The sequence below is a fragment of the Halteromyces radiatus genome, assembly GCF_025201355.1.
Source record: "Halteromyces radiatus strain CBS 162.75 chromosome Unknown BX664scaffold_2, whole genome shotgun sequence".
Classification (NCBI taxonomy): domain Eukaryota; kingdom Fungi; phylum Mucoromycota; class Mucoromycetes; order Mucorales; family Cunninghamellaceae; genus Halteromyces; species Halteromyces radiatus.
The window spans coordinates 3,025,555-3,039,322 of record NW_026251688.1 but is presented as its reverse complement, the minus strand read 5'-3'; the positions used below and the strand labels follow the sequence as shown (position 1 = coordinate 3,039,322).

The following is a 13,768-nucleotide window of genomic DNA, read 5'->3' as shown; positions in this document are numbered from 1 at the left end:
TCACACTGAATACTTCTGTTGAGGAAAAAAAAAAAAAAATCTTTTAACTTGCATGTTACATACAATTTCCAAAAAAGTAAAGAACGTCTCTGATTGGTCAATTCCAAACGAAAGTATAAAATAGCAAAAGAAGCTCTCAGACGGGGAATTGAACCCCGGTCTCCCGCGTGACAGGCGGGGATACTTACCACTATACTATCTGAGAAGTTATATGTTTGTAGACCAAAAACTCCATTATAAATCTAAACGGCGGAGATTCAATTATTGTACCACATAGTATATTGTACATTTTTGTAAGATAATTATGTTAAAAAGGTCAAGTTGATTATATAACATTAATATTTAACAACAAAATATCTGATTTTTTATATTAGATTATCTTCTTTGATGAAAAGATTTTAGAAAATGAAAATGTGAGAAGAATTTTACAAAGATAATTTTCTTCCGCACTTATAAATCGATTTTGATTGGCTTAGAGTTTGTGTGACAATTTGAAAAGCCGCCTATCCTTTCTATTGAATGATTTTTTTTTTTTTTTTGTCTCTCTTTTTTTTTTTTTTTTTTTTTTTTTTTTAAAACTTCTCCAATTTATAGTCATGGCTGACGAAACTACTATTAAATCAGATGAACAACAACAAAACCAATCGATCTCAAGTCCATGTATGCAAAAAGAAAGTGGAAATATAACCTCTCCCTCTGCCTCCGACAACACTACAATTTTGCCCAACAGCACCGCCGACAATGAACAAAGAAAAAGTCCCTCCACCTCCACTGTGACTAGTAGTAGTCCCACACAGCCGGCTTTCAACAGTCAAGCATATCATCAGCAATTACACGAAGCAATGATGGCCTTCGACAGTCACGGCATGTCCCAAAACTTGATGGCAGCAGCAGCAGCAGCAATGGCAGCAGCAGTAGGTGTTTCTTCTTCGCCTTCATCAACACCGGCTCCAACTTTACAACAACAACAACAACAAAAGGACATTGACGAAGCTAAACGGGAAAGCATTAGAACTGCGAACAGAGAACGAAAAAAGAAATGGCGAATCCACAATGAAGAAAGAAGTAAGTCCACTTGCATTCACTTTTTTTTTTTTTTTCTATTCTGTTTTACTAAATAAATGTTTTTTTTTTTTTTTTTTTTTTTTTTTAAAGACAAGGATAATGATCTTAGGTGTCGAGTCAACAAAAGGGCAGGTAAACTTTTTGGAGAAGAAGATAGTGAAGCCAAACGTCAATGGGTAGAAGAAGAATTTGAAAAACGAAGAGAAAAACGACGGGAAAAGGAACGACGCAAAGATGTAGTCAACAATGTGCTCAGTGTACCACATTCAACTATGCCTCAACAAACTGCAACCGATGATCTTGCCCATTCTTTTGCTGCTTATCCTGCTGTATTTGATGCTTCAAAGATCTTGGACATTCCTCCGGATTTACAGCGTCATATATTGGAACAATTGAATCTGGTAAAGTCCCGGTTTCTATTATTACTCAAAATATGCCGACTTTTGTTATATACTTATCTTTTTTTTTTTTTTTTTTTTTTTTTTAGGCTCTTACAAATAGCAAACTACCTACACCTCCTATGGATTATGGTCAGCCTATGGAAGGTATGGCTGAATCTTCCACTTCTCAGTCATCCGATTTATCACAACAATTACCAACTGATGGCAATCAAACAGGTACAGATGAAGCAACAGCAGCAGCATCAGCAGCAGCGGCAGCGGCCGAGTTACTAGCAGCTACAGCATCAACAGCAATAACAACGTCAGGGATATCAGCAGCGTCTACAACATCTCAGTCATCACCAACGTCTGTAGCAGCTGTGGAAGCGGATGATCAAAAAATACAGCAAACATCACCAGTGGATGATCCAGAAACTAACAATACTGATAATACCAGCATCAAGAAAGAGGATGAAGGTAGCGGTAAACAATCCTTAGAATCCAGTGATGAAAATGGAACTACAACTAAAGAGGAAAAACCAGTATCAACGGAACAAGGTGACAACTCTTCTGGCAAAAAACAGGAATACCCCATGGATGCTGTTCTAACATTGATGCAATTGAATGCTGGTAATTCAATAAAAAAAAAAAAAGAGTACGTTAGTGTCAATTATTTACTTATATATATATTTTTTTTTTATAGGTTGGAAAAAATAGTAGATGGACTGATTAATATGAATCCTCCCATTCATCCTTGTTCACCATCAACAACCTTACATACACATATTATAGTAATAGATCCAGTGACAATAGTTTCCTCTTATACATACAATAGTACTATTCATCCACAGCTCCGTTCTGTTAATTCATTACATGTCAATAAAAAACCGCTTATGGTCACCCTTTCTTTATATACGTATATTATATGGTAATATTTAGTCTTATATGAACAAAGTTTTTTATTTTATTCAACTTGACAATCGTTAATGATGTTTACTGTACTTGTATTTGTCCTCATCACTCAACCATCATCATTCAATCATTACCACCTAATCAATCAACCATCATTATCAGGTACTATTTCCACGACGACAATACTTAATTTATGCCAGATGATAAGAAGCTTTCAATGGATGGAAAAAAACTTGTTAATCAATGGAATGGATTTAACTCAAAGATAAATCAAAAGAGAATTTTTTTTTTTTTTTTTTTTTTTTAGGAGTCCTTTCTCATCCACAATCGTTTCCTCTTGTTTTTGGATTCTTTTCAGAAATATGTAGAAGTTTCCATATCAAGGCATACACGTAAGCGGGATTTGGAAATCCCATTAAATGGAAAAGGTCATTCAGTTGATATTCTCTCGCTCTTTTTCTTCTCGTTTTTATCTTTCCTGTTATTATGTCAGGGGAACCTGTTAAACTCTATGTATATGATCTATCACAAGGCATGGCAAAGCAAATGTCTTTGTCTCTTACTGGAAAGCAAATAGGTAATTAGTTCATTACTACGATTCAAACTATCCTGACTTTTTATATATACAAAATATATTATAGATGGTATCTGGCATACATCGATCGTTGTTTATGGTCAAGAATTTTATTTTGGGCAAGGGATTCTAGTTGATAAACCTGGTAAATCAATTATATATTTCTCTTTTATTTCCTTTCTAACTTTTTCTTTTTGAAAGGAACCACTCATCATGGTCAACCATTAGATATTATTGACATGGGTACTACGTTTCTACCACTGGAAGTATTCACAGAATATATTGACAGCCAACGTTCAGTATATACGTAAGTTTACATGGGTTTAGAATACTAATCGAAAGGAACTGAATCATATATCTTATTTTATACTAGGGCTGAAAAATATCACCTTCTAGACTTCAACTGCAATACATTTAGTAACGACGTATGTCAATTTTTGACTGGTTCATCCATTCCCAGTCATATTACTGAACTGCCTGCTGAATTTTTGCGAACGTAAGTTCATATATCAAAAAAAAAAAAAAAAAAGAAAAGTGATTGTCTCTTATTAATAAATGAATCATTTGAGTAGGCCGTTCGGACAATCACTTTTACCAATGATAGAGAATATGTTTGGAAAATCAACTCTACGATCAACAACAATGCCTTCCACTTCCAATGGATCGACTTCAGCAACAACTCCAAATGCACAATCATTATCTATGTTACAAGACGTATCTTCTTCTGCATTCTCTGGTGCTCCTTCTTCAGTAGCACAGCAATCTATCCAACAGGCAAACAATTTATCATCGTTACAACAAGCTATCAAGTCATATACTGCTGTTGCTGTTTTCTTCACATCTGCTACTTGTCCTCCTTGCCGCGTTATCAAACCTGAATTCGAACAAATGATCAAAGATAAAAATCAAGGTACTGCCTCCCTTCATGTTTTGGGTATTATTGTAGATACTTCTATTGCTTTTGATGCTGGTGCAAAATATCAAATTAGATCTACTCCTACTTTTATGTTCTTTCATAAAGGTGAAAAGGTAACGCATCATATTCTTTTGAAGGATTTTTTTTTTTTTTCATCATTGATTAAACTCTTTCTATTTGTCATTTAGATATCTGAATTTAGTGGTGCCAATTATAGTGAATTAAAGTCATCTGTTGAACTTCTTTTATTTACTGCCTATCCTCGTAAGTAAATCAATAGAAACACTGTAATTGAGTATATAGAAAAAAAAAAGGATTTCAGTATTAATTACATATATATTATTATTATTATTAGCTCATCCACATAGAACTCTTCATTTACGACAAGTATGCAAACCATCCAACCAACCTATATTATATAACAATTTTGGGAAACTCGACATGATTTTGGAAAAACTACACACTTATCTGAAGGAAGATGGAATACATTTGGATGAACATCAATTAGCGACATTGAATTTTGCAAAGGATGTACTATTGAAAAAACAAGAAGAAATCTTGGATATGGAACAATGGCAGAGACTGTTAGGTAAAATAATAGAGAGAAGAAATTCGCAAATAAAATGGAAACAATATATTGATACTTTTTTTTTTTTTTTTTTTAATCTTTTTATTTTAGATACTTTGATAGACAAACTTCCAATGGCACACCAGTTTCCATTATTGGATATAGCTCGATCTCTTATTTTGACCAAAGAAGCAGGAAATTATTATACTACCAACTGTAAGTAGAATATCTTTCTTTGGTAAGCGATGATCATTCATAAGAATTGATTTTTTTTTTTTCGAACATGATTCTTATATTTTGAACATAGGCCATAAAATTGCTCACTTGATGGATACAGTACAAAATGATAATGAAACAGATGGATCTGGAACACCTAAAGCAACATGGTTAATGATTCTGCGGCTAGCATGCAATTTATTTACCCACCAAGTACTTGTCACTACCTACTTTACTTCTCATTTAGCGTCCTCACATCGTAGTAGTCTTACACAACTTTTGGTGTCCACTTTATTAGCTCAGGATGCTCAAGTACGACAGGCTGCTGCATCTTTGGCCTTCAATTGTAGTACAGTCGTGATGGCAGAGAGATTACGCAAGGAAGAAAATAGTGATTCCTTCACTGGTAGTGCTGGAATGGCTGAACAGGAAGATGATGATTGGCAAGTGGAAATCATGAGTGCTGTGATGGATGCGCTTACCAAGGAAACTGATCAAGAAATTACACATCGATTGTTGGCCTGTATCTCCAAGTTTTTGTTCCTTTCTCCTCAGGGGAGCTCTTTAGGCGATCTTTTATCTGCTCTGGATATCCGTGGTCTTTTGGATGAAAAGAAAACAAACTCGATTATTACCAGCACTCCTGTTTTAGAATTAGCGCGTGATATCAAGTTGATGGTTGATAAAAGTGTTGATCAATAAAAGTGAAAATGAATTACAGTTTTAGAATTCTTTTTTATTCTATGTGTTTGTTTTTTATTATGATACAATTGGATAGATATACGATTTATACACATGACAATGACCCAACAAGTATTTTTTTTTTTTTTTTTTTGGATAGTTTCTTTTGGTTTGGTTGGACTCATTCTTCCTCTTTTTCTCTGTCATATCTGTGATGTCATGATGATTCTTTTATTGGTACTAGTCGTGTATTTTACTTATAGTATGTCGTAGTCATGTTCTTAATAAAGTCGTCTTGATAGTTTCAACATAATCCATTATTGATCATTGTGTCAAATTTTCCATTAGTAGGATTATCATGAGAAATCACACACCATCTTCCGTTTTTTTTTCCTTCTTCATGCGCATAAATCGTCACTAACCTATTTTATTGCATCCATGCCATAGGAGAAAAACAATCACATAAAAAAGAGATCATAGTATGTTTTATTCCAATATATATTATAAAGCTACGTAGACAAAAAAAAAAAATTAAAGATATAAAGATTCGACATCAGTCTGGTAATAGATAGTTCAATAATAAATAAATAAATTAATAAATAGAGATAAACAGAGATAAAGGATCCAAAACAAAAGTGGTCACTAAGCAAGGTATAAAGCGTTTCGATTTTGTTCGGCAGTATTCAATATGGAAAGCAACATATCTTGTTTTTCACCATCCAAATCCTTGGTCAGGAGCGTATACGATTCTGGACTTGATCCTTGTAATTCTATGAAAAAATAACAATGAGATAATGAAAAGAGGGTTTTTTTTTTTTTTAAAAAAAATACTTACTTCTGAAGATTTCATCAAACTTGATATATGGATCAATTTCGTCCAAAGGTGATTCAAATAAGACCTCTTCTTCTATTTCATCTTCTTCATCAAATTCTAATCCATCGTTTTCTTGAGCTGCAGCTTGTTGGGTCAAAAATTCGAGGTATTCATTATCTTCATCATGAACATCTTCATCTATTTAATAAATGTATAAATCAACTGAACCTTTTGCTTCTATACATTGCTTTTTTTTTTTCTTTACCATCATTTTCAACCGTATCATCATCACCAGTACTACTTCCATCGTATCCACTTGATTCTTCAATATCTTGTTCATAATCTTCACCATATAACTTTTCCATGTTTTCGCGATCTTTTCAAAAAAAAAAAAAAAAAAACGAGTCAATGTTAGTATATATGTATATGTATATATTATATAAGTTAAGATTTACTTTCAATGGCCTTTGGTAAACTCTTGAACACCATAATGATGCTGTTGAGGATATGAGACCAACCTGATTGGAGAGAGTGGGGGATCTGATCAGATGGTAATTCCAATATGGCACATAAAGTAACAATCACTAATTTCTTGTCATGTACTCTGAAAAATAGAATGATAATGATCAACACCATTGAATATAAAATATGTTTCATTGTTATTACCTTGAAAACTTGTCGAGTAAACCAAACCAAAGAGAAAAGAAACCTTGTGTCCAGTGATTATCTTCAAGTATACGTAAAGTCAATGCTGGATTGTAGTAAAGACAGTTGATGACCTATACATTCCCAAAAAAAAAAAAAAAAAATACGTAATCTGCTTAGCTATTGGTCATCGTTCTCTCAGTATATTCTTTTCACTTACCACCTCTAAACAATGAATTTTGAATTCTAATGATTTCATAGTACCCGTGAAGATATATTGGAATGCGAGATTCAAAAATGGCATCACATACTATTGATTTGTAGTTACTAGTAGATTAGTACCTTTTTTTTTTATGCGTATAACACATTTCATTGATTACCGAATCCATATGACCACGACAGTTCAGTAAGACAGATTCCATCAGTTTGCCTTTGTAATATAAACGAATAGAAGAAGAAGAAAAAAAAAAAAAGAGATGACTAATTCATGATACTGTCAAATTGCGATTTGTTTTTCATTCTTCTTGACTTACATGCAGATACTTTATCTTCCTCAGTCAAGTGATCACCTTTCATCACCATTTGAATGATATCAAACATCATCTGTTGGAAATTTTCATGAGCGATAAACACATCTCTACCATAGGAGATGTAATTGTCGAGAGGAGGGAGTACAGCCATAAAGTCAACCGTGGTATCTTTGAGAGCTTTGTAGATTAGTTCAAACACACCCCACATCGTAGGTGTCACTCGTTTGGCAGAGAAGGTGCAAGAATCAATGATTTCAAAGATTTCAACATAAAGATCCATCACCGAGTTTTCCAAAGTATACGTAATCACAGGCAAAAGAGCATCTTCCAATTGTTGTAGCACTTCAGGTGAACTTTCCAAACTGAGAATCAGTGTTCCAATCGTTTTGAGAACGCCCATAGCAGCCATCATCTTATCACTGAGTTCATCTATATCTCCATTAAATGACACTTCATCTTCGCCTCCGCCTTCAATGCCATTTCCGTTTTGAGTTTTCGCTTGAGAAATTTCTTCCATGATTCGTAAATAGGTATCACGTAGTTGAGTACATAGTTGGACAGCAAAAGGTGTAAGTTGAACGGCAAATATTTCGACAAATTCTTCCATCACTGTTGCCAAGATATCCACGTCGATTTCATTGGTGAGATTGAGCAGTTCTTGCATAATGAATGGTAGACTAGGTTCCATGGCGTTACGAACTATTATTGAAGATTGGAATATATATATATAAAAGGATCAGCAAACCAAATTATATCAAAGTATCAACCTATTTTTTTTTCTACTTCTTCTTTTTCTATTTTACCAGTTTCATGACGAATCATTGGTTGTAAAGCTAATGCAGCTTGGACCTTGACAGGTAATTCGGAATCCCGGAGACATTCCAATACATTTTCATACAAAATAAGCACATTCTATATCAATATTCCCATAAATCGAGATCAATTATTATGTTTCTATCATCCCTGTCCATAAATTTCGTCTACTTTTTCTTTCATGTTACCTCCTCGCTGGAAAAATCTAGATTGCTAAATTTTCTAGTAATATCACATGCCTAATATATATGTATGTACATAGAAGAAAAAAAAAGTCAGTAATCATATATATATATATATATATATTTATCAAGTTTACCCTTGCACGAAGGTATGGAAATCGACTTTTGAAATCTGGAAACACATGGGTAACAAAAAAGGCATCCATCATATTAGCAACTGGTGATTTCTTGGCCAGAATTTCATTCGCCAGGGAACCGATCATAGCCAAAGCACCATCCTTCTCACGTCCATTTTTCTGTCCTTCCGATGTTTCCAAATAGGCCATCAAAACATTGTTGATAAATCCAAGGATCCCCATAAACGTATGCTTTTTTCGATGATGAGCTAAATCAATCAACATATTGGTAACATTGATTTGAGGCGAATGAAAATCTTCCAATGGATCTATGATCAATTATAAAAAGAAACCTAGTCAGTAGCTTTTTTTTTTTTTTTTTTTTTTTTTTTTTTTTTTCTATATCCTACCAATCTTCTTGTGTACATAATCAACGGGATCGTTTTGCCAAAGCTGTTCGTCTTCCAAAGAGATACAAAGTTGAGGAAAAATAAACTGACTAACCAAGACATCTGTATGTGGTTTCATAATTTGCCATGTAGTTTTATGTTTGATACTGTCATCCAAAAAAGCTGCTGTTAACATCAAACATTTATTAGACATCCAAAGTTCCTTCTTGATCCAACCGTCCACTTGTGTGAGGTATGCTTGAATGATATTCGGTGCAAAATTGTTAACAAAATTTTTGGCGAATCCATTGTAGCGAGTAGCACTTCCAGGAGGTAATAATGCTGGATTTCCGTATTTTCCAAAAAGTCGATTCAAGCAGTGATACGCCCACTTTTTTGCCTTTCCCCAAGGATAAGCCTCCCGTTCAGCTATTGTTTCTGGAAGGCAATCCATCGGAATCCTTTTTTCAATCAGTTGTAAAAAGAGTGTTCCCCAGGGTACCAGTGATTTTGATTCTTGCAATGATTTTGGTAAATCCACTTGAATACTTGCATGATAAATTTTGAGACTAGTTTTCAGCATTATTGCTGCATCAAGATCCTCCATTGTCACTAAATTGTTGCATATTCCTTGAACTGTTGGAAATGTGAGTTCGATAATATGTTGAAGAGGTTCACGTCGTTCCGTATCTTTCCATCTGTAAATAATGGTATAATTAGGATATATATATACATAGTCGAGATTTTGTCATGACTTACTGATAAACTTTGACAACTTCACGTAGAGCAAGAAGACCAACAGAAATGAGTCGAGCATCATTTGAAGATAAGAAAGATTGGACTTCATTGACAAAATTTGGCCATTGATCAGGAAAATCATTATCCAAAATAGTATAGAGAGAGGTAGCCAATTGTACTCTAAAAGAAAAGAATGACCATTAGTTCTTTTATATATATGAATAAAAATAAATAGTCAACTTACTGAACGGCATTTGGTACAGTAACTAAAGCATGAAGAATGCCTTGTTTAACAATATTTCGGTCTTCTTCTCCAATAGGACATGATGAATTGTTACCGCGTTCCCAAGCACGATAAATGCGATTTTTGAAGTAGATGGCAGCTATATATATATAAAATATCCAAATATTAATAATGAAAACAATGACATGTTGTTTCCTTACCAGCTTGACGAGCTCCTAATTCCAATTGTTCAGAGGAGAATATCTGTAACACTACAGGAAGGAAACCATTCTGAGCTTCAATCTAGAAATAAGAAAAGAGGTTATATTAGTTTTATAATTGAAATCCAAATATATATATATATTATATTACTATCAAAGTTTCTTTTTTTTTTTTTCTTTTTCCTTTTAAGCTATATATATATGATATTTCCTTTTTATTTGACCACTTACACTTCGAATGCTAAGTTCAGCTTGTTTATGCACATTGGGGTCGGGATTGTACGTGGCAACAAAGAGTTGATATATAGAATTCTGATCCATTATATGCTGCTCAGGAGGGTAATAATAAATAATGGGAATAAAAATATGGAATCAGAGGAAGAATTACACGTAAAAAGTATAAAAGAAAAAAAAAAAAGAAATAAAAAAAATTTTTTTAGAAAGAAAAACGCGAGTTGACGGAGATCAAACTTTGTTCCTGTACAGTTGAGAATATACGAAAAGTAAGTTACACGTAATTTTTTTTTTTTTTTTTTTGCTAACACTGAGAGAACAATAGATATGTACCTGAAATTATGATGCCGGAATAATCCTTTTTTTTTATTTTTATTTTATTGATATATGGAAAAATAATGAATATAAAAAAGACATAAAACAAAAAGGAGAGGTGCAAACAGTATAATATATAAAAAAAAAAGTATGTGTAGGGTAATGTTGAGATGAAGGAAGGAAAAGGAGAATAATCTAACGTCTAGGCATACCACCACGACCTCTAGCAGGCATACCAGCACCACCACGAGGCATTTGTCCACCACCAGGTTGTTCACTTGCTTTGTTCTTGATAGTTTCATCTACTGATAAGATCAAACAAGCAGCTTCAGCAGCAGCAGCAATAGCATTTGTCTTGACCAAAGCAGGTTCCCATACAAATGCTTCAAAATTATCAGTGATTGTTTCATTATTGACATCCACACCAAACCAGGTACCACCCTCTTGAGCATGTTTCATTCGAAGTCTATTGAGAATATCAGTGGCATCAAAACCAGCGTTATCACATAATTGTCGAGGGATGACTTCCAAAGCCTTTGCAAATGCTCCAATGATCAATTGTTGTTTTCCTTCAATAGTTCTTGAATGTACACGAAGATATTTCGAAATTTCCATTTCTGTAGCGCCACCACCAGCAACTACAAGGTTATTCTTGATAGCACGACGAACAATCATAATGGCATCATGTAAAGATCTTTCGACTTCAGCAATAAATTGTTCAGCACCACCACGAAGGATCAAAGTACATGTCTTGGCTTGAGTACAACCTTCAAAAATATTAAATCGTTCACCACCTACTTGCTTTTCTTCAAAGGATTCACAAGTACCCAAATGTTCTGGACGTAAATCAGTACATGTTGATTGTACTGAACCACCTACAGCTTGAATAACACGATCCATATCATCCTTAGCCACACGACCAGCACAAAAGATATCTCGATCAGCAAAGTATTGAGTTGCCAAATCACCAATAGGAAGTTTGGAGAGTACCACCTTTGCACCACTAGCAACAATAGCTTCAAGTTTTTGGAAGATAATTTGCCATTCAGCATCCACAATAGCTTGATATTCTGATACTTCTTCAACGCGTACTTCTGCATTGTCCTTTTCAGCTTTCAATTCCAATTCAACATTAAGACATAATAACTTGGGATTCTTGAATGACTTGGGTTGTTGTTCGAAACCAGCATAAGAGAATGTTTTCTTGAAAGCAACACCATTGACCAACAATGATTCTTGCATAGCTCCACCAGGTACACGCTTGATACCAATCAATCGTTCATTGAGACTTTCTTGATCTAAAGAAAGTACAGCATCTACAACCATCTTGGTAAAGAATTCTTTTTGAGAATAAATCAATTTGGAAGACATAGCAGTAGCAGCACATTTGGATAATAAATCACGGAATTCTCTATCATGGATTTGATCAACAATTAAAAAAAAAAAAAGAAAGGGGGTTATTCAGAGAATGACGTAAATGAACATCTTTTTTTTTTTTTTTTTAAATAAAATAATTACTTACTCATCATTATTTTTATCAATTTTGACAGCAAGTTCCTTGATTTTGTTAATAGATAATCTTGCAGCATTTCGGTATCCACGGATGATAACATGAGGACTGACACCTTCTTCGATATAACCTTTGACTTCCTTCAATAGTTCACCAGCGAGAAGAACCACACTAGTTGTGCCATCACCCACTTCAGCATCTTGAGAACGAGCAATATCAACCAATGTTTTTGCAGCAGGATGAACAATATCCAAGAGTTTCATAATAGTAGCACCATCATTAGAAATAGTCACTTGGCCTATAAGAAATAAAAAAAAAAAAGGTTTAGTCAATATATTTCAATAACTCACATTGGATTATCATTCATTCTATTATATATATATATATATATATATTCCAACTCACCACGACCATCTACCATAAGTTTATCCATGCCTCTTGGACCTAAAGTAGTTTTGACAGTATCAACTACAGCAGAGCAAGCATTAATATTGGAGAGAAGTTGTCCCTTGCCTTGAGAGGTATCTGTGCCTTCCTTAAGGAGGATAATTTGAGGTTGCTATTCAAGATAATATAAAAAAAATAAAATAAATAGTTAATATACGTCATCTGATGATATGTCAAAAGGAGATCATCGTTTGCTTATTTGTCATTTTGCGTCTTGGTCGTTACACATGGGTTAGATGACATAACACACGCGTAAGAGTAAACAAGGAAAGATGATAAAACGAATTTCGAATAAAAAAATACATTTTTTTTTTCTTTAAATTACCATCATGTTACGTGACATGGTTAAGTGTGATTAAATATCGAGAAAGGCGATCGGGAAAGATGAAGAGAAAAGAAGAATTTTTTTTTTTTTTTTTTTTTTTTTTTTTTAGATTTTTTGGCAGTTTCCAATACTTGATCAAATTACACGTCACTTGCGGCCTTTCAACTCGCGTCTCTCATTTTCACTCTTTTCAACTCTGTTCATTGCCTTTTTCAGTCATGAAATGTCAAGTACAAAAAAAAAAAAAGGATATCATTCTATCAAATTTGATATTGATTCATATTATCTAACCAATCCAAAAATGGAATGGATTCAATATATTAATAAGTATACAGAGACCTTCTTTTTTTTTGGTTTTACATCAAAAAGGTCACCAGGACTGTGAGCAGGAACCAACCAATTCGGACATCAACAGATTTTAATCACCGTCTCTTTCATCTCTCTCTCTCACAAAAAACAAATCGTTCAATAGAATTTTTTTTTTCCTTCGTTTTCTTTCGATACATATATTACTCTATATCTGAATCGTATTTATTATATTCAATAACTATATAACATATATTGTTTCTAAATCAATTAAAACAATTATCAATGTCTTCACCACCCGATTCACTATATGATGTCGGTAAGTCATCTATATAAAAGCTTTTGAATTACCAAACTAATACTGTAACTCTTCTTCTTTTTTTTTTTTGTAGATGATGCTGCTTCAAAAAAGCGAGGAAGAGCTCAGTCTGTTGAACCTACAGCACCACCCAAAGATGAGGTAAGAAATTGAAATTATATATTTATTTGGATAATCAAAGTTTATATTAATTTTTTTTTTCTTTCTATCTAAAAAAGACTGAAACCGATAAAACTCCTTCTGTGTCTGCACCAAAAAAGACGTAAGTCTCTGAACCAAAAAAAAAAAAAAAAAAAAAAAAAAGAATAAATAAAACAAAAAAAAAGAAA

General features: G+C 33.5%; 4 protein-coding genes and 1 non-coding gene across 5 annotated transcripts; 2 read left to right on the top strand and 3 right to left on the bottom strand.

Annotated features, from left to right (window-relative positions):
- Positions 1-133: 133 nt before the first annotated feature.
- Positions 134-205, bottom strand: BX664DRAFT_t28. The gene has a single exon. It is a non-coding gene; the product is annotated as a tRNA-Asp (tRNA).
- Positions 206-564: 359 nt separating this feature from the next.
- BX664DRAFT_326036 (uncharacterized protein) lies at positions 565-2,633 on the top strand. Its single transcript, XM_051544139.1, has 5 exons — positions 565-1,065; positions 1,156-1,466; positions 1,553-2,075; positions 2,149-2,373; positions 2,520-2,633. The coding sequence occupies exons 1-4, from the start codon at positions 597-599 to the stop codon at positions 2,160-2,162; spliced, it is 1,317 nt and encodes a 438-aa protein (XP_051403522.1). The 5' UTR covers positions 565-596; the 3' UTR covers positions 2,163-2,373; positions 2,520-2,633.
- A 33-nt stretch (positions 2,634-2,666) lies between these two features.
- On the top strand, positions 2,667-5,362 carry BX664DRAFT_326028 (PPPDE putative peptidase domain-containing protein). Its single transcript, XM_051544138.1, has 9 exons — positions 2,667-2,934; positions 2,999-3,076; positions 3,133-3,238; positions 3,305-3,427; positions 3,504-3,960; positions 4,036-4,111; positions 4,203-4,436; positions 4,527-4,631; positions 4,723-5,362. Exons 1-9 carry the CDS (start codon positions 2,844-2,846, stop codon positions 5,331-5,333), a joined length of 1,881 nt encoding a protein of 626 aa, XP_051403521.1. The 5' UTR covers positions 2,667-2,843; the 3' UTR covers positions 5,334-5,362.
- A 417-nt stretch (positions 5,363-5,779) lies between these two features.
- On the bottom strand, positions 5,780-10,412 carry BX664DRAFT_326020 (armadillo-type protein). The gene is made up of 16 exons (XM_051544137.1): positions 10,215-10,412; positions 9,984-10,065; positions 9,784-9,922; positions 9,561-9,719; positions 8,823-9,499; positions 8,434-8,741; positions 8,303-8,353; positions 8,105-8,213; positions 7,305-8,000; positions 7,152-7,201; positions 6,992-7,081; positions 6,793-6,905; positions 6,582-6,730; positions 6,392-6,502; positions 6,148-6,324; positions 5,780-6,082 (listed from the first exon to the last, which is right to left on the bottom strand). Exons 1-16 carry the CDS (start codon positions 10,302-10,304, stop codon positions 5,955-5,957), a joined length of 3,129 nt encoding a protein of 1,042 aa, XP_051403520.1. The 5' UTR covers positions 10,305-10,412; the 3' UTR covers positions 5,780-5,954.
- A 152-nt stretch (positions 10,413-10,564) lies between these two features.
- BX664DRAFT_326019 (T-complex protein 1 subunit eta) lies at positions 10,565-12,884 on the bottom strand. Its single transcript, XM_051544136.1, has 4 exons — positions 12,815-12,884; positions 12,448-12,601; positions 12,055-12,340; positions 10,565-11,943 (listed from the first exon to the last, which is right to left on the bottom strand). The coding sequence occupies exons 1-4, from the start codon at positions 12,830-12,832 to the stop codon at positions 10,728-10,730; spliced, it is 1,674 nt and encodes a 557-aa protein (XP_051403519.1). The 5' UTR covers positions 12,833-12,884; the 3' UTR covers positions 10,565-10,727.
- Between the last annotated feature and the right edge of the window lie 884 nt (positions 12,885-13,768).

What these genes read in the sequence shown, in the direction of transcription:
- BX664DRAFT_326036 (XM_051544139.1), top strand. Translation starts at nt 597, where the DNA reads ATGGCTGACGAAACTACTATTAAATCAGATGAACAACAACAAAACCAA. An exon ending in AATCCACAATGAAGAAAGAA is followed by an intron (nt 1,066 to 1,155) that starts GTAAGTCCACTT and finishes TTTTTTTTAAAG; the next exon opens with ACAAGGATAATGATCTTAGG. An exon ending in TATTGGAACAATTGAATCTG is followed by an intron (nt 1,467 to 1,552) that starts GTAAAGTCCCGG and finishes TTTTTTTTTTAG; the next exon opens with GCTCTTACAAATAGCAAACT.
- BX664DRAFT_326028 (XM_051544138.1), top strand. Translation starts at nt 2,844, where the DNA reads ATGTCAGGGGAACCTGTTAAACTCTATGTATATGATCTATCACAAGGC. An exon ending in GATTCTAGTTGATAAACCTG is followed by an intron (nt 3,077 to 3,132) that starts GTAAATCAATTA and finishes TCTTTTTGAAAG; the next exon opens with GAACCACTCATCATGGTCAA. An exon ending in AGCCAACGTTCAGTATATAC is followed by an intron (nt 3,239 to 3,304) that starts GTAAGTTTACAT and finishes ATTTTATACTAG; the next exon opens with GGCTGAAAAATATCACCTTC.
- BX664DRAFT_326020 (XM_051544137.1), bottom strand. Translation starts at nt 10,304, where the DNA reads ATGGATCAGAATTCTATATATCAACTCTTTGTTGCCACGTACAATCCC. An exon ending in AAATTCATTGTTTAGAGGTG is followed by an intron (nt 6,906 to 6,991) that starts GTAAGTGAAAAG and finishes GGGAATGTATAG; the next exon opens with GTCATCAACTGTCTTTACTA. An exon ending in GTTTGATGAAATCTTCAGAA is followed by an intron (nt 6,083 to 6,147) that starts GTAAGTATTTTT and finishes ATTTTTTCATAG; the next exon opens with AATTACAAGGATCAAGTCCA.
- BX664DRAFT_326019 (XM_051544136.1), bottom strand. An exon ending in ACTTATGGTAGATGGTCGTG is followed by an intron (nt 12,341 to 12,447) that starts GTGAGTTGGAAT and finishes TATTTCTTATAG; the next exon opens with GCCAAGTGACTATTTCTAAT. An exon ending in ATTGATAAAAATAATGATGA is followed by an intron (nt 11,944 to 12,054) that starts GTAAGTAATTAT and finishes AATCCATGATAG; the next exon opens with AGAATTCCGTGATTTATTAT.